Source organism: Nelumbo nucifera, chromosome 1, assembly GCF_055504915.1.
Source record: "Nelumbo nucifera cultivar China Antique chromosome 1, China Antique-T2T, whole genome shotgun sequence".
Taxonomy (NCBI): Eukaryota; Viridiplantae; Streptophyta; class Magnoliopsida; order Proteales; family Nelumbonaceae; genus Nelumbo; species Nelumbo nucifera.
The window spans coordinates 37,437,501-37,456,419 of record NC_142649.1 but is presented as its reverse complement, the minus strand read 5'-3'; the positions used below and the strand labels follow the sequence as shown (position 1 = coordinate 37,456,419).

Genomic DNA, 18,919 nt, shown 5'->3' with positions numbered 1-18,919 from the left:
CCCACTTCCACTCTGGCTTTCACTTCCACTTCCCATAATAGACTCCTCAAATCTAGGATTAGGAGCCATACAACTCCCATGTTGAGAAGTCATAGGTGTACGATTAAACCTCCCAACACTAGCCACAAAATCAGACTTTTTTCCTCCACTTCAAATTCGGTAAGTGCATTTTGACATCTTAATTTTACCTCTTCAGGGCATTGTTTGCACTAACTCATTCCATGTGTGGTACCAACCAAATGATGTTTTAATCGGTTTATGCCTCCTATGCACAATTTACTACAAAATGCACAATAAATATAACCTTTTTTCCCTCGTCTTCTTTAACATATTCCCAAGCAAAATTCTTTCTAGACATTCTAGGTTCTTGATGAAATAGGGATCAAAGAAATGACCAAAATATCAAATTGCAGAACCTAATTAAATTAAAAAAAGAGTATTAGTTAAAATTCACAAATTATAATTTCTATCTTTCACTTCAAGTTTCTACTTTCTATAAGGCATAAGCATTCAATTTCTACAATTCACAAGCATAATCAATAAATCATTTATCAAATTCAAAAGAAGCAAAATCAATAAATCAGTTTGAAGTCTGAACTCTGAAGAGTTGAGTTTGAAGGCTGAACTGATGAAGCTACAGCCAGCAGTTGGGTCTTGGCCTATTCGGTCCATTAAATGTGTTCAAAAAAAAGGAAAAACATAGGAAGAACAGATTACATAACATGACTGTGTGGCATTTTATTCATGCAGCTCTGTTCAAGATCAAGGCTGAAACAGAACTACTAAAATCAAGAAAAAAAGAAACAAATAAACAAAGAGAAAAAAGAAATGAAGAACAGTACTACTAATTTTGAAGCTTATTGATAAAAAAAAAAACGTTGCAGCTTTTGATGGTTGAACTGTTGAAATTCACTAAAGAAGACTGGCAGTTTGCCGTTTCACCTGTCACAGGTTCACAGCCGCCCAGGTTGGTCGGTTAGTCCAGCAGCTCCAACTTCTCTTCGATTGCAGTTGAAAATAAAAAAGAATAAAAGAAAAATAAGACCACCATATCTGAGAAATTGTAGGTTGCTCAAAGAAGAAGAAGAAGAAGAAGTTGCAGGTTGCAAGGTGCGAAAGAAGAAAGAAGAAGAAGAAGAAGAAGAAAGGAAAAGATAAAAAAAACACATACCAGATCAGATTGCTCGAAGTTGCAGGTTGAAACTGAGTAGAGATTAGAGACTTGTTCTTCGCACTTTGCAGGTTTCACAGAGTTTAGAGTTCTCTCTTTCGAGCGCTAAAGTTTGGGTTAGAAAATAATCGAAAGAGGGATATTTCCCCCTCTTTACACTTAAAAACTGATTGTATACAATGGGGGCCATGATAAATAATCATGGCCCCACTAATTAGAACATAAAAAATCTAAAACAATTAATCTGTTAAATGTTTAAAAATGCCACACGTGGGAGGCGTAAGCCTCTTTCCAAAGGTGTGCCAGAAGCATACACCTCCCTAGAAGTGTACGCCTCTGTACATGAGGCGTATGCCTCAATGGTGGGTGCTTCTGTCATGTGTCTCCGGGCGTTTTGGGAGTGCCTTGCCTGGAGGCGCGCCTCCAGGCGTACGCCTCTTACGCCTTTTAAAACACTGCTAAGCAGTACCACAAGGGGTAAAGATGGCTAGAAATTTGAATATTAACAAATTTCTTATTGAAGGGAATTTTGAGATTGTGGTGGGGTGGCTGAAAATCCCAAGTACTGTAAGATGGACTTCCAGGGAGGCTATCAAGAGGTTTAAATGGCAGTCTACCAATGACTTATTGAAAGAAAACAAAGACTGTCTCCCAATATGGAAATCAGGATTTAGTGGAAAAGGAGGTAGGTAAATGGGTTAGCAAATTACTTGGCTAAACTAGGGTGAATAGGTATCAGTTATTTTGGGTCCATTTGTAATTTTTTTTTTGTTTTATCTCTGCAGCTGCATCTTGTACCTCAGATTGGGATGCTTCAAATGTTGTAGTTGTATATTTGCCTTTGATCTTTTAATAAATTCTCATTACTTATCAAAACAAACAAACAAAAAAAAAAGTTGAGGTATTTTGTTGGGATGCCTACTTACAAATAATCAATACTTGTGTCAGGCTCAAGAGGGAAATAAATACTTGGTGCTTATCCCCACATGTGTGTTCTTTGTCTATGGAGTGGAGAAAACTCTAATCATCATTTTCTAGATTGTAGACAACAGAATGCACTACAAGGCATCATGGATCTCTTCTTGCAGGACACAACATTATTTGAGAGGTCACGCTAAAGGAAGGAAGTTGTTGTATAGCATAGCACAAGGGCTGTAATATATTGGAGCATATGGGGGGAAAGAATGGAAGGTTATTTGATAAGGAATTTGGGGATAAAATATTAATTGAGCTGATCAAAGTAAAATTATTCACTGGGTTATGGTTTGTATGGAGTTTCAACGTTTCAATGTTGAAGATCTCATTGGATGGCTTGTGTATTGAATAATAAACCCTGGTGGCCATTAATCGCCTACCTCTAGAAGCTGGAAGGAGTGGTAAGGGATGAAAGAGGAAACATTCTAGCATTCTGGTAAGTTTGTTAGAGCAGTGGATGTCTCTCACAGTAGAATGATGGCTGTTTTCTAAGGCCTAAAATTGGTAGCACATTGGCACAACAGCATTGAAGGGATGTTGTGAATGTGGGAGATCGCCAAGTGGCTATATCATGGCTCGATAGTGGGGAGGAACCACCTTGGAGGTTCAGAACTACGGTTAAGGAAGCCAAATCTTGTTGGATTTGTGTTTTGGAGGGAAGATCCAAAATACATGAATCTTCTCTCCTCTTGTGTCCAAGTTTTTGTCTTTATCCCTTGTCCTAGCCTCTTGAAGCATGTAAATGTACCTTGTCCCACATTGCTTGGGAAAAGAGGTGGATTTCAGCATATAAGATAACTTGTTATCCTTATGAGTAGGGACCCATAGGAGGATGATACATTATACATTGTGTTACATGTTTGTGGGGGGTTGGGGGTGCTTTTCACACATGCATGTGCCAAGCCGGGCAGGGCAGGGCATGGGTGTGGGTGTATACATGCACCACACCATATCCTTTTTAAATGATTCTTATTTAAAATCCGTCTAACCATTACTTAATTGTTTTCTATTCTATTTAAATGGGTTTTTGGTCTGAACATTTTGTCATCTTTGTATCTCTACAAACGGGTGGCTTACACATTATTCAGGAGAGACACATCTCTTTGTAAGGTCACTTCTGTGTCAATTAAGGTGGTTGAAAACTCTATGGATAGAGTGTTGGTCAATTCAGTGGCAGACACTACTAATTTGAGCATCTTCCTTTAGTGGTTCGCGGAGGACTGGTAAGCAAGTGCACGTTGTTAGATAGTTATGCCCTTAGCTCCAATCATTGATGTACTTATTGACATTTATTGTAAATGAATAAAGTGCATAATTGATTCATGTTATTTTGGTGTGTTTCTGTGTAATACCCTTAAACTGGACACTTAAGAGACTCGTGTTAGTTTAGAATCTTTACAGCCGTTGGATGGATCTGGGGAGATTTATCCTGCTAAGGCTAACACTAATGTGCCGCCAAGTGGGTTGGGGTGGCTTGTCTCAGCTGCCAGGGTGAGACCGGAGGTACATGTAATGTGGGTTTTCTTGAAACCCAGAACCGGACCAAATTCTAGTATTGCCCTAGACCTTGGAGACAGATGGGAAAAATTGGAATGTTACACCTAACCCCTAGACTTGATTATGGTATTGCACTAGGTGTCGAATTGGGCTGTCTTTGGTATGCTATCTAGTGAGATCCTTAATCGGGTCAAAACCCGAGTATGTTGGGGCTGCCCGAGAATTCACCTGAGTGGGTGATCATAGTGATAGGATCAGCCCCTTTGTCAGACAAAGTGAATGATCGGGGAATACACTCTCTCTGATGGAAACCTAAACTGCCGGCAGGTGATTTTAAAGTGTCGAGATTTGTTTTGCAAAATATATTTATATAGAGATATACATATATATTATGGTTTCACAAAATGTTTGGAAAATGTTTTAATTCACAGGATCCATGTGAGTAGAGAGTGCAACATTGTACCTTGTAGCCGAGGGAGAGGTCCTCTCTTGTCGGCAGTGTTTGATCATTATGGGTTGAGAGGTTAAGTGTATGACCATTGAGGGTTATACTTGATGGGCTAATCTTCATCTGCTCATAGTCTTTGGGCCTTCATAAGGTGGCTGGACCCAATGACCATTTAGTGTAAATGTTGGGCCCATTAAGAGCCCATACTGATGGATTCAGGGGTTCACTGTGTTCTACAATGAATTCGGCCAGGCCTTGTAACAAAGGATGGGCTGAACCTATGTGGTTGATGTGTAGATCAATGCTAGGGTCTCACGCCATACAAAGAGAGCCAAACTAGCCAACATTTAAAGGGTAAAGTGAGCAGTGTGACTTAATGGGCCTAAGGCCCATTTCGAAATGGGCTTAAGTGGTTTAATTAAATGGGCGGATTTGGGTTTATAATCTGATTAGGATTAGCAGTTGGATAAGATAAGTCTTATCAACTTGAGAGTCCAGATCCAAATATCATATTTGGATCAAGAAACTCATTCCTAATTGGATTAGGAAGCTGATCCAAGGAAGGTTATAAATAAGGGGGCAAATTCTACAGAAAGATAATTTCTTTTCTGCAATCTTGTTCTCCCTCTGCTCTTGCCACCCTACCCAGTTCGATCTCCACCTCTTGGAGTGATCAAGAACTGTTCTTGATATTGTTTATTTGTGAAGACAATCTGATGTCGTGCTCACACAACCCTACACGATTCTTGCTGAAAAATCATAGGTTCTTGCTGATCCTGCCTCAACATTCGTTGTGTCATCTTCAGTGGAGGTGGATTTGGTAACCTCTTTGGGCATGAACACCTACGCTGGGAGGGGCTTTTTGCATGGATTCCGTATCAGGTATTCCTCTCCTTAATCTTGGTTTCAGATTTGGTCCGGTTTGTTTCAAGAATGAACATTGAAAATGCAGTTTTCTAAATTAGGGAATAGGATTCCTAGAAGGGAGAAAGAATTTTTTGAAATTTCACCCAACCTCCTTGCAAGGTTCGGCCATTCATATGATGGATCTCCCTTCCCTTCACATGTCTACTAGAGGCCTATGGGTTGTTTCATTTTGGAAACCGATTTGCAGAGGCCTGCTTGCACTGTGGGGGGACAAATGCAATTTTAAGGAGAATGACTAGGTGGCACGACTGAGCCCATTCCATAATCCTACAAAGTTTCATTTCTCATTTGTAGTAAACAGTCAACTTTAGATTGTTGTTTGGCACATCAGACGTCAGGCTTTGCAGTGTTTTGCAACTATGGGTTTGGAAGGCACAAAAATGATAAGTTGCATTCTCCCTTTATTACTATATTTCTAACAAATCTTTTGGAAGAAGCCCGAATTGCTCATTCAGGTTGGTTCCTTATTGGTCAGCACAATGGCTGATAGCTTTCACCAGCCTTCTATTGCTCTGATATGTATCTTGAGATTCGGATATAGAGAAGAATAATTAAAAAGATAGGAGAATAAAGGTGGGAGAGAAAGATAGAACGTACTCTCCTGTTTGGTGGGGACTTTTAGTTGAACACCTCCCCTCCTCAGGCTTGTACTTACAATTATCGCATGATATGTTAATTTACAGAACTGCCCTTACTAAAGTAAGATGGTGAAGAAAACAAAATAGCCCTCTTTAAACAATTTAAGGACAATAATACCTCTATCCACACCTATACATACCATATTCTAGTACTTCTCACCTTGGTTTATTTATTCCCATTCTTCTTGAAACCCTTGGGGTCTGTTTAGTAGAAAATTGGTGAAGGCAAGGTTGGGGTGAGAATTTTTTTTTTCTCGTCTGCCATCTAGTGTTTAGTTGCTTATAATAAATATATGAGAATTTATTTTCTATTCTTTGGTAGCTGAGAAAATTCGATGGATAATATAACTTGGTCCATCTTATGCTCATCAGTTGGTAATTCTGCCTAATGTACAGTTGTACACATGGTAGTTGCACCCTTTCTAGCAGCTGATGTAGCAGAATTTAGGAGCTATATGCCATGTCAGATTCTTCAAATGGGCATTTGTGAAGGTCATGTTCACTGTTTTCAAAACTGACTTGGAGTTTGAGCGAGTTTTCCCTATGGATAGTCATTGGCTCAACCTTCTTGGTCAAATGGGTCAACCCATGCCATCAAAGCAATAAAAATTCAGAACATAATATAAAAGTCCGGTTACTTAGCAAATGGGTCAATTGTTCAACTGTTTGGTCAACTGGTTATCAAACAAATCATTGGTTTCTATGCAATCTAGTTGGTAATAGGTTAACTGAGTCCAGAGTAGTAATCTGGTCATCAAGTCATCAATCTGACTGTCTGCTCACTTTTCATTTTCTCACTGGGGTTGCACTGTTTTAGTGAGACTATTCCCCCATTTTGAGATTTGAAATATTTCCCCTCTCCTGGCACAAAACAAGCACTGTAAAATGGCATCTATTTGTGATATTTTCCTTTTTACTCATCCATTTCTTGGCAACCAAATAGACCTATGGTCTTATATTTTATCATTAAAACTCTTAAGCAAATATAATGTGTAGGCATATTAATAATTTTACCATAAAATGCTTCTCTTGTGATTTTTATTACCAAGGTGGGTACCTGGCTGCCGAAAGAGGTGTCTTATTTATATAAGACATGGCATTCAAGTAAGCAACTGACCAAACACACATTATCAGTGATGCCTTGACGATTATGGTTGATATGCTTACTCATCACATATTTTTATCTTTTAGCACATATGACAACACAAAGAAAAAAGAATAAAGGATTTGACATTGGTTTTTCTTTTTGGAAAGAGTTCTAGTTTAAATTATTGATTTTCAAAACTCCTTGTTGGAAATTTCTAATTCCTGATTGATTTTGTACTGTCAAGAAAAGAAGAATTATTGGGAATGTGTCATAAATTTTGGGGATATTGTGGATCCTTTTTGGTAAATCTTTGGGCTTCTTTCACCTTTCCTAATCCTGTTATATTTTTTGCAGGTTAGCCTTCTGTATCAGGAAAGCATCATTGAGAACATACAGGCTGCAGTTGAGTTGAAGTTGAGGAATTCAGATACTGTGAGGACATTCCACACACAGGTATTTTCCTGTGAACTTTGTGTGGTGTTTTAAAATCAGAGGACTTGGAAAACTTTCTAACTCTTCATTTTGCATGTCCAAGGAAGACAACACATCCCTCTACATCTGCTCCTCTTGGTGCAAGGAGGGATAACCAAATTAATTCCTCAGATCCTGGTAAGAAACCATATCTAGTTCCCTTTCTGCAGAAATTTATACCTGTATAGTCATGTAAACAGTCACATGTATGCTATTTGGCAGGAATCCTCTTTTATTTCACCAACATTTCTTTCATGTTTTTCTATCTTCCTGTAGTGTCAAAATCCCAGAAAGTCCCTGTGCATAAAGTTGTGCGAACAGATACTCTGGATCCTATGGGAAGATTGCATGCCTACTTGCCTGCCAAGCCTCCTAGACAACAAGGAGGGAATTCTTGCTTAACTGCTGTGCGGTGTGCTCACATTCTGAATCTAGTCTAAATTCATTGATTTTAGTTGATTATTATATGTTAATTTCATATCGTAAAGGTTAAAAGAATTCTGTTGTCTTTTAAAAACAAAAATTTACTGTCTCAAGCAAAGCCTTCATAGTTTCATTAAACCATGCTTTTCTTGAAGGAAGGTTGGGATCCATCATATGGATGGCTAAACCATTCTAGATGGTTGGGCGAAATTTCAAAAAAATTCTTAACCTTCTAGGAATTGAATTCCTTGCAATTCGAAAAGCTGCATTTTTCTAGGATCGATCTTGTACTGAAATGGACCAGATTTGAAACCAAACAAAGAGGGAGATGTATACTTGATATGGATACCACAAGTGTAGATCCCAAGGTGGAAGTTTACACCCAAATCATAAAAATATATTTTGCAAAAACCAAACACTGTCGGCATTTTAGGTTTCCATCAGAAAGAGTGTAAACCCTATCATTCACTTTGTCCGATAAGGGGCCGATCTTATCTCTATGATCACCCACTCAGATAAATTCTCAGACTGCCCCAACATACCTAGGTTTTGACCCTCAAAGGATCTCACTGATTGGTATATCAAAGACAACCCAATCCGACACCTAATGTAGTACCATAATCAAGTTTACGGGTTATGTGTAACTTTCCAGATTTGCCCATCTATCTCCAAGGTCCAGGGCATAACTGAAAAATGATCCAGGTTCAGTGTTTTAACCACACACTACATGTGCTTTCGGGTCTCACCCTAGTAGTTGAGACAAGCTGCCCCAACTTCTTTGGCAGCACATCAATGTTAGCCTTGGCAGGATAAATTCCCCAAGTCCATCCAACGGCTGAGAACATTCTAAACTAACACAAGTCTCATAAGTGTCTAGTTTAAGGGGTAAATTCACAGAAACATACCAATATTAACATGAAACAATAATGTACTTTTATTCATTTACAATAAATGTATCTATACATCAATCTGATTGGAATTAAGGGCATATACTGTCTAACATTTCTTTGAGCAGACTACATTAGTGGTTGAATAGGCTTGGCACTACACATTTCTTTGAGCAGACCAAATTGCTATATGATTCATGAGAAGCTTGAAAAATTAGACTGGAATTCAAGAATCAAAGTTTTCATATGTGGGCAACTATTTCTGTTAAACCATCTGATATTTCCAATTTTTGGTCATGTTTTATAGTCTCAATTTCCTTCAATGTTGCCAACTCAGTCCTATCTTCCTTAGAAAGAACATTGAGAGTAAAAATTGTCGGATAGGATTTTCTGCAATTCCAAGTCAATGGAGGACAAGTTTGAGTTCATAAGAAACGGGCATGAAAATGATCTTTGAATTCCTTGAACTAACTCAGTGGTTGGTTATTATGTGGTGTACTGACAAAATTTCACTGCTGTTAATTTGATGTAGAATGAACTGCTCTGGTACCAAGCTGATGCTGGATAGGTAGAAAACTTCCATTTGAGGCTTATCCTCCATTTTGAGGGTTGATTTAGGTGCTGAGAAGGCTGATCCAGAAGATAGACACCATTAACTTTACATCCTGTTTAAATGATCTTTCTCCAATGCTCAGGCCCTAAAAAGCAAAATGGTTTGAAAAGAAAGTTATGCAATAATTTAAAGTTCTAGTGAGAGAACTAATAGATGTCATGCTGGTGGAGATCATGAAGAATGGAACTAAGAGAAACTCCATCACTTAGTTGGACTTTACCCAACGGGTATGAGATCTACCAAAGCATGACTTGTAGGAAACAAAGTGAGAAGTCATTACCAGTTGTATCGTTAGAGGCACCTGAATCAATTATCCAAGGTCTAGGAGTAAAAGCATGAAACTAACAAATATTACCTGACTTAGCAAATGCAGTGGGAGCACCAGGAATCAAAGAGGTACAAGTACAAGCTCCATTGTTCTCAAGCTGAATTGGCAGCAACAGAATTAGAGGATTATGTCTCTGATTCTGTAGCAGCAGTACCATTACCCCTCTTCCTGTTCTCGAATCAGTCTTGCTTTAAATGAGGATAGAGTTTCCAGCAACGTTCTTCGGTGTGCTTGGTCTTGCAATAATCACAGATTACCTCCTATGTCTTCTTAGCAAATGCAGTGGGAGCAATAGGACTCGAAGAGGTACAAGTACAAGCTCCATTGTTCTCAAGCTGAATTGACAGCAACAGAATAAGAAGATTATGTCTCTGATGCTGTAGCAACATTAGCATTAACCTTCTTCCTGTTCCTGAATCAGTCTTGCTTTAAATGAGGATAGAGTTTCCATCAACAATCTTTTGTGTGCTTGGTGTTACAATAATCACAGATTACCTCCTATGTCTTCTTAGCAAGAATGACCTTGCCTCTAGTATCTGTCTTAAATCTAAAAGTAGCAGGAGCTGAATGATCTTCAACAATGGTGGGACCCATAGCTTCTAACATTATTCCCCCTAAACCAATGGATAAGCTATAGGAAGACTAAGGACGCTGTCACTCAGAATTTGTGTAGTAAAATCAAATTTTGGAATAAGTGCAGCCAAGACTATAAATACTCAGTTTTTCTCAATGTCTCGCTAATACTAATCATCATCTATAAGGTCCCTCCATTCAAGAGCCTTCAAGTGGTCCATCTCCTCCCATAGCATCTAAGGAAGTGAATTACATGCTCACAAACCTTTCCCTGTGTCACCATGGCTAGCCTCCCCTTCATAAATCTTGATGGTGTTACTACTCTGAGAATAGGTAGCATCATAGTTTTCAAGGCACCAAGGCGAGGTGACAGGGGGGCGCCTTGTCGCCTACTTTCTTTAATAACTATCCTAGGGTAGTTCCCTAGGTTCCATAACCAGCATTCTTTAATAACTATCCATAATTTTCATAAGAAAATTATAAACTTCATGTTTAAGTCTAGAGAATCAACATATTTATGAGAAGAAAAAGAAGAAAGGAAAGAAAATTCAAAAAAATATAGGGGCTGAACCCCTATTTTTGTTAAAGGAAAAGAAGAAAAGAAAAGGTGGAAGAAGAAGAAGAAGATGTGGAATAAGAAATGTGTTGATTAGACAAAATTTAAAATTTTTCCCTCAACTATTGTTTCAGATTTTGAAGTCATTGAGGGTTCAATACAGCAGTTAGCAATGTTCGTGTTGATTAAACCCTAGCAAATAAGAAAATAATAAAAAGAAATTAGTTTATAAACACAAAAAATTAATAATTTTCTTTAATAATGTCTATTTTATAATTATAATCTCAAAACAACAACAATATAAAAGTATTTTATTATACAGTATGCAAAACTGCTTGGCAACTGGGTGAGGCGAGCCTCCAAGGGCACCTTGTTGCGTAGGCGTCGCCTTGACTACTATGGGTAGCATTAAACCTATCCCAAATATTCTTGGCGGTAGACAGGAACATGTAATTTCATGCAATATAAGATTGAATTGAACAAATCAACCATGACATGACCATTAAATTTTACTACTCGCATCAAGGAAATGGTGGATCATCAACCTTAGGTCTAGTTTGCTTCCCATTATGGTACCCTAACCTTCTATATGCTCCAGTAGATAGCTTCACCAAATATGTGAAGGGAAAAACCGGAGATCAAGAAGGATAATAGAGTTTCATTGAGTGATAATTGAAGCAACAAGATATCTCTTTGTAAACCTGTCTCTAGGCCCCTGCATTGATTATTAATCAAGGGCCTATGTTTAGCCCAATTAACCCAAAATAAACAGAATCATGCCTATTAAAAGAGTTTCCACAAGTGCAGAATCCTCCAATGGTATTCACCACCGAATTGCTTCAGTTGTCACAATCAAAACTTCTTGAATCAATCTCTACAAACAATTGCAGTTTCAAAAGCTTGTATGTGTTGTAGACTTGGAGTATCTTTTCTCTAGTGTGTTTTTCGCTTCTCAAAGAAATGTTCTGTATTCTCTTAGTTGAAATCTTAGTTAGATCAATAGGATGATTTCTAGATGTTTTCTCTTTTAGACCTCAAACCCTAGCTTCAAATATATAACCTAAAGATCGAGCTTTAACCCTAGAATCAAGGGGGCTGAGATCAATGCCATTTGGACAGCATGGGACCCAGAGGGTTTCCAAACAAGTTGACAAAATAACCTGATTTGAAATCAGCTGAAGTGCAATTTCTACTCGAAGTAGGAGAGGATATAGGGCTTCCATGTTAAGTCCAAAATATTTTGGAGTTGTATTCTATTGGGTTCCTACCAACTCAGGGGCTACTTTGAGGGAGCCTGCCCTTCAACCAAAAGAAAAGAAGAAAAGAGGTAATTGAGAGGTAAATGTCAGAGCTATGATGAAGAGTAACTGATCGAAGATACTCTAACATCTTTGTAACTAATTAGGCTGATGTAACCTCTTATTGTAGAAATATCTTATGTCATGAATTGCTTGTGACTATGGTAGGCCACCAATTTCTCATCCTTTATCATCCTTTGTCGGCCTTTTGATTGGATCAAGCCAAATATCCACTACCGCTCTAGTAGTGATTTAAAAAGCGTGCCTAGGTGCACAAGTGAGGCGCATTTCAGGGTAGGTGCCTCACCTAGGTCCTAGGCGCAGCCCTTTCAAAAGGCACATGCCTGGTGTGCCTTGCGCCTCAGCCCAGTCATGCGCTTTTTGAAACTTCGCTCGCTCACTGAAGTTTCGAGAACCCCCTATTTGGTAATGTTGTTCATTCATTCATCCTAATAAGATGTCTTCTTAAAAAGCAATTAAAACTATAAAATCATTATTTTTTTTGTGTGAGAACTAAGAATTTAAGACCTAACGTGGACTTATTTGGGCTTGCCTCGAGGGGCGTGGTACAAAAGCGGCTCATAGAATTAGGAATGTAATATGTTTTACATCACATTAGCTACTTGAAGTAATGCAATTGAGAAAAAAAGAGATTGTGGGTCTTATGTGCTTGAAAATGTTTTATATATTTGATTTTATTTTTAAGTTCTCATTTGAATATGCTTTACATGTTATATTTATGTATTTTAATATTAGATAATAGGTTTTTTAAAATATTTATTTTAAAATTAAAGTTTATATTTTTATTAATATTATTTTAATAATTATTTTTTATTTTTTTTACTTCTGATTTTTTTGGCATTTTTTTAATTTTTAGCCCTTTTTTTTAATATTTGCACCTTGCTTAAAAAGGCGTGTGCCTCGCCTTGTGCCTTGCACCTCACGTGCAAATTGACCCCTGCGCCTTGCGCTTTTAAAACACTGCACTCTAGATGGATCATGTAGACTATGGGTTGGGCCATTTGGGCCCTAATACCTTTAATACCTTTTGATGAGTAGAACGATTCTACTCTTCGTACATGGTTCTTAGACTATCCAAGATATCCTTGGACACTTCGATTTGATCGAACTGTCGCTGTATTTGATTGTCTAAGGAGGCTATGATGTTGCACCGGGCAATAGAGTTTTTCTCCTCCAATCTTGATATTCCCTCCTGTGGGCCTCAAAAGTCATATCACCCGGACAATCCGGAGTAGGTTTCTTAGCAACTTTGTCTAATATCTCGGACGTCAGAACCAGCATAAGGTTACGAAACCAGTCATCATAACTTGGGCCCTTAAGCTTATTATCGTCCAATAGTTTGGCGAATTGTTCGTTTTCCATTTCTGATAAAAGGCAAAGCAAATATTAGTCCACAACCTGATTTGATTCATGTTATTTACATAGAAATGACTTTTAGTCTATGTTTCATTTTCATTTGTTCATCTCTGAGATTTCCCTCCTATCTCATTAATGGAGACTGCGAAATATGTCTCTGGAAATGTGGGAAACCACATATAATGCATGGAGTCAACTGTTTCAGCTGCATAACCCTACCACCTTCTGTGAATGATCATATCCACTCATCTTATGAGTTTTCCCTTTGGCCTCTGTCAGACAAGGTTCATTGCTATTTTAGGTTAAACCTTTTTGTCCAGTAAGTGCTTACTCATCATATTCGTGAACGCCAAGGTACCGTCAGAGATTCTTCCATTTTAGGATAGGCCCCTCCCACATCGGTCTTTGATGCCCCTATCATCTTATGAAACAATTCAACAGATCCAACAGCAAATGGATCGCCAAATTTTATGATGCATCTCCTCATTACTGAGGGACCCATTTTCATGCTAATGATGGAAGGCCTTTAGAGAATTCATCATATGAATCTCCCAGCAGATGCACTTCTATTTCACTGGTGGGAACAAATAGTTATGCCCTAGTTTTATTTAGGCCATACCAAAGTGGCTCCCACTGACTTTCTCAAAGTCAGAATTAAATGGGCCCTAAACGGCTAGGGTTTCACACGGTTCCTTTTGGGGAGGAAGCTGATGTGGGGCCCATCAAGCATGGAGATCATCCAATGATCATATGGACACCATGGCAATGATGTGCATTCAGCCATGGAGTGCGAAAGAGCCACTATCGAATTAACATGGACCAAGTGCTTATGGCCCATGTACGTAGCAAATCACACATCCATACATCACATGCATGAAACAAATCGATCCAATCAATTAGAATATCTGCAAAACTCTAATTTAATTAGGTTAAATCAGTATCAGCCCAACGAATAACATTATCTAGGTATATGGGCTGAATTGCAAAGAGCAATTCGGCCCATATAACTGAATCAGGGCTGATGCAGTTTTAACATATTAAAACTGGGTTTTATAGAGGTGGGTCGAATTAGAACTTGAAGTGGGCCATCAACCCTCTGGCCAAAATCGAATTTGGGTAAGAAAAACCAACCCCATCGAACCAAGTATTCGGTCCAACCAGTTTGGACCAGATCTGGTATAAATCAGCCCAAGTTTTGGTGTCCAGTTCAAGATATAATTCAAGAATAATGATCTAAATAATTAATTAAATCTAAATAATCAAAATATCAAGAAAATCAGAGGACAACATTGTGATTTTCTTGGACATCCTACAAACTTGCAAAGAAAAATTAATCGTAGATTGTAGAATCGATATTTGCAAAATCACAGATCTCTAAACTTCTTTCTACGAAATTTTCTCGTCTGCTGCACACTTCAGCACTCTCCAGATGAAATAAAATAGAAAAACCTAATTTTTCTATTATTACATCACATTGAATTCCTATACAATGTCTAAAAAAAAATTATTTATAGACCAAATCGAATAGAAAAGAAATAGCAGGGTGCGCTAATCTTGGCACCAAAAAGATTCGATCTCCATCACACGTGCAGCCCAAGAATTCAAGAAACATTCACAGGACAATTCTATAAATATAATAGAATAATTAAGATTTATTTTCCAGATCCTTCGTCCATAATCTGGGAACCAATTCCCAGAAAAAATGCTAACTGCGCAAATCTGGTAGAATGCCTTCTGCCCATTTGTGCAGATCCAGATCTGATCTAATATGGTTCAAGACTTGAACCTAGCTCTGATACCACTGAGGGGATGGGAGATCCATCATATGAATGGCCGAACCCTGTAGGAAGGTTGGGCGAAATTTCAAAAATTTCTTTACTCCCATCTGGGAATCGTATTCCCAATTTAGAAAATTGCATTTTCAAGGTTCGTTCTTGTAACCAAACTAGACCAAACCGAATCTGAAACCAAGATTAGGGAAAGGTATACCTGATACGGAATCCACACAAAATTGCTCCTCCCAACACAGGTGTTTACGCCCAAAGAGTGTACCAAATCCTCCCTCCACTAAAGATGACACAACTTAGGACGAGGTAGGATCAGCAGGTAGTTCTTCACCAAGAACCGTTGATTCTTCAGCAAGAATCGAATGGGGTAGTGAGCACAACTTCAGAATTGTTTCTTCTAACAAGAAACGATATCAAGATCAAATCTTGATCAGATCCAAGAAATGGAGATCGAACAGGGTAGGGCAGCAAGAGCAGGGAGAAAAAGAACTGAAGGCAGAAACAGTCAAACTGAGTTGTCTTCTGTGTTGTTATGTGTATTTTTTAGATCCGCCCTGTTCTCTATTTATAGCCTTAAAGAGATGATCACCTAATATGATTAGGAGTTTCCTGATCCAAATCTTTATTTGGATCTGAACTCTTTAAGTGATAAGGATAATCCCTTATCTTATTTGTAGACCAAGATTAGCTTTTCCTAATCAAATTAGGAGTTCCCAGATCCAAATCTCTATTTGGATCTGGACTCTTTAAGTGGATAAGAGTTATCCTCTTATCCTTATCTGCTGATCCATACCTAGATTCACCCCTATTTAATTAATCCAATCAACCAGTTCGAAATGGGCTTTAGGCTCATTAAAGCTTTCATGCTCACTTCCTTTTAATGCTGGCTAGCTTGGCTCTCTTTGTATGGCGTGGGACCCTATTATTGATCTACACATCAACCACATGGGTTCAGCCTAGCCTCTGTTACAAGGCTTGGCCGAATTTACTATTGAATACAGAGAAACCCTGAGTCCATCACCATGGTTTCTTAACGGGCCCAACATTTACACTAAATTGTCCTTGGGTCCAACCATCTTATGAAGGCCCAAGGACTTTGGGCAAATGCAAAATTAGCCCATCAGGTATAACCCTCAATGGTTTTATACTTAACCTCTCATCCCTTAATGATCAAACACTGCCCGACAAGAGAGGACCTCTCCCTCGGCTACAAGGTACAGTGTTGCACTCTCTACTCACATGGATCCCGAGAATTAAAATCTTTTGCAAACAACAACACAGATGAATTCTCGGACTGTTCCAACATACCTAGGTTTTGACCCCCTCTAAGGATCTCACTGATTGGCACATCAAAGACAACCCAATCCAACACATAGTATAGTACCATAATCAAGTCTTGGGGTAAGGTGTAACATTACAGTTCTGCCCATCTGTCTCCAAGGTCTAGGGCAACACTAGAACTTGGTCCGGTTCAGGGTTTCAAGAAAACCCACACTGTACCTCAGGTCTCACCCTGGCAGCTTAGACAAGCAACCCCAACCAACTTGGCGGCACATCAGTGTCAGCCCTGGCAGGATAAATCTCCCCAGATCTATCCAACGACTATGAAGATTTTAAACTAACACAAGTCTCATATGTGTCCAGTTTAAGGGTATTACTCAGAAACACACCACAATAACATGAATCAAATATGTACTTTATTCATTTAAAATAAATGTCATAATGTACATCATGTTGATTGGAGCTAAGGGCATACACTGTCTAACGAATGCTTGATTGACTCGATCACCCCTAAACCTCTCAACACTCTTTAATCTTTGTTTACAGATGTGCTGTGAGACGAAGAAGGAATCCAAAGGAAAGTGCAGATCTTACTAGCATTCAGGAGCTTCTGAGTGAAATTGATTCTAATTGTCACTCTGGTATGTTGTGCCATATAGTTCTTCTTGTGTTTTTTATTATTTCCATTTCTTCCTGTATTTTGTTTTTCTTGTGTTGTTTATCATGTTTAATCAAACTGCTTCTTCGTTTCTACTATGCTAGGATCAAACTGTTCTTTATGTCATTTGTTCTATCTGCTTATTATAGGTCTGCTGGACATTGTGAAGCATTGTACATTTATTGGAATGGCAGATGATCTTTTTGCATTACTTCAATACAATACCCACTTATATCTTGTTAATGTGGTGAATTTGAGGTAATAATATTGTATTTCTCCATTTTATGAACTACAATAAATTCTGAAAATTTATTTGATTATGTCATCAACCATATAAAAAAGGTCATTACCCAATATTGGTCCCAGCTATCTTTGGTCTTGGGAGGGGTAGACTGGGTACGGTTCTAAAGTATATCACATTTTTTTGCACAAAGTAGCCACTCTCAGATTCAAACATATGCATCTTCACAATCAAGTTTTGCTGTCCTCTGACATACTTAAACTGCCAATTTTAGTATATGAGAGTCATGTTGATAAATAAGTAAAATGTTGCTTGCAGGTTTGACCTTTTATAGTTTATTCATCCTTAGTAAGGCTGTTCATTCCATAGGAATCAATAATAATTGATATATTTTGTTCTTTCATGAACTTGGGTTGTGAATAATCTTTTTTCCAGTGATATTTGGTTCTTTAACTAGGATGAGTCTTGAAAGCAGTAGCAAATAGCCTGTCTATCAGAAAAGAAAATTTGACCCTAGCTATTGCTTGTCATGTGAGATTCTCATGATTGCCAATCATGTTCTCTCTATCTTTTTCCTTCTTTATTGCTGTTCAGTTATCATCGTTTGTTGATAAATGATAGGAACACTCTTTCAACTATAAGTTCTTTCTGCTGTCCATGATTTGCAGCAAAGAACTTATGTATCAGCAAGTTCTACGTCGATTTGCCCATTTCAATGCTATACAACTAAGTGAGCCTGCTCCACTACCAGAGCTAATAATGATGGCACTGAAGGAGGATGTAGACCCAGAATGTAGCGAGAATGATGATCTAAAAGAGAAAATTGCTGAAGTAACTTTTTATCCCTCTGTAGATTGCTTTGTTTGACTGAATGCAGATTTTTTATTAGTTATCCCATTATCATTATCATCATATCACCATTGCTGCTGTTGTTATTGATTAAAACTTATTTCCCACTCCCTAGTTGTGGGGTTGGATTTCCATGTTACTTGAACTTATTCCCATTTTCAATGGAGTGTTACTTGAATTGATCTGCTTTGTCATGATGTGCAAGTTCATTTTCTAATGGCATTGAACATCTGTTTGGAATTTGTCTCCTTTAATTGTATTACTGATGGACCTGTTCATGGACCAGGCTCGGGCTTGGCTTTTGCAAAATTTGAATGGGCCTGGCCTGGAGCCCGAGCCTGAAATAGTATAAAGTTAGGCCTGAAGCTTGGTTCGTCAGCAGGTCTAATTACTGATATTGCCCCTGGGTAATATTTTTCTTGTTGGAGTTAGAGCAAGGCTCTAGAGGTGGAAAAGAGTGTACAAAATTGACAACTTTCTTGCAAGCCTAGTTAGTTCTTTATTGTCCTTTTTCTGTAATTTCTGCTGGCATTGTCTTTATGTTTTATTTTCCTTTTATCAGATGAACACTGAACTGCTCAAGCAAAAAGCTGAAATGCTAGATGAATATTTCAGCATTCACATAGATCAAAAAGGGAATTTGTCTAGGCTTCCTGTCATACTTGATCAGTACACACCTGATATGGATCATGTGCCGGAATTTGTATTGTGTTTGGGCAATGATGTAAGTCTTAATAGCATTTTATCTATTTTGAACAATATTACGTTGTTTATTATTGGCAATGAATTGGGATAACTGATGATTATTCAGTATGCATATCTTAAGGCTACCGA

At 38.2% G+C, this 18,919-nt stretch overlaps 1 protein-coding gene across 2 annotated transcripts in view; it reads left to right on the top strand.

Moving 5' to 3' along the window:
• MLH1 (MUTL-homolog 1) overlaps positions 1 to 18,919 on the top strand; it is a 79,862-nt gene that overhangs the window by 26,899 nt on the left and 34,044 nt on the right. For both annotated transcript variants that reach the window (XM_010274252.3, XM_010274251.3), the window contains exons 7-13: positions 7,098 to 7,196; positions 7,283 to 7,352; positions 7,491 to 7,626; positions 16,884 to 16,978; positions 17,145 to 17,253; positions 17,905 to 18,067; positions 18,648 to 18,809. In XM_010274252.3, the coding sequence (XP_010272554.1) occupies positions 7,098 to 7,196; positions 7,283 to 7,352; positions 7,491 to 7,626; positions 16,884 to 16,978; positions 17,145 to 17,253; positions 17,905 to 18,067; positions 18,648 to 18,809 (834 nt within the window). The remainder of the gene's footprint in view (positions 1 to 7,097; positions 7,197 to 7,282; positions 7,353 to 7,490; positions 7,627 to 16,883; positions 16,979 to 17,144; positions 17,254 to 17,904; positions 18,068 to 18,647; positions 18,810 to 18,919) is intronic.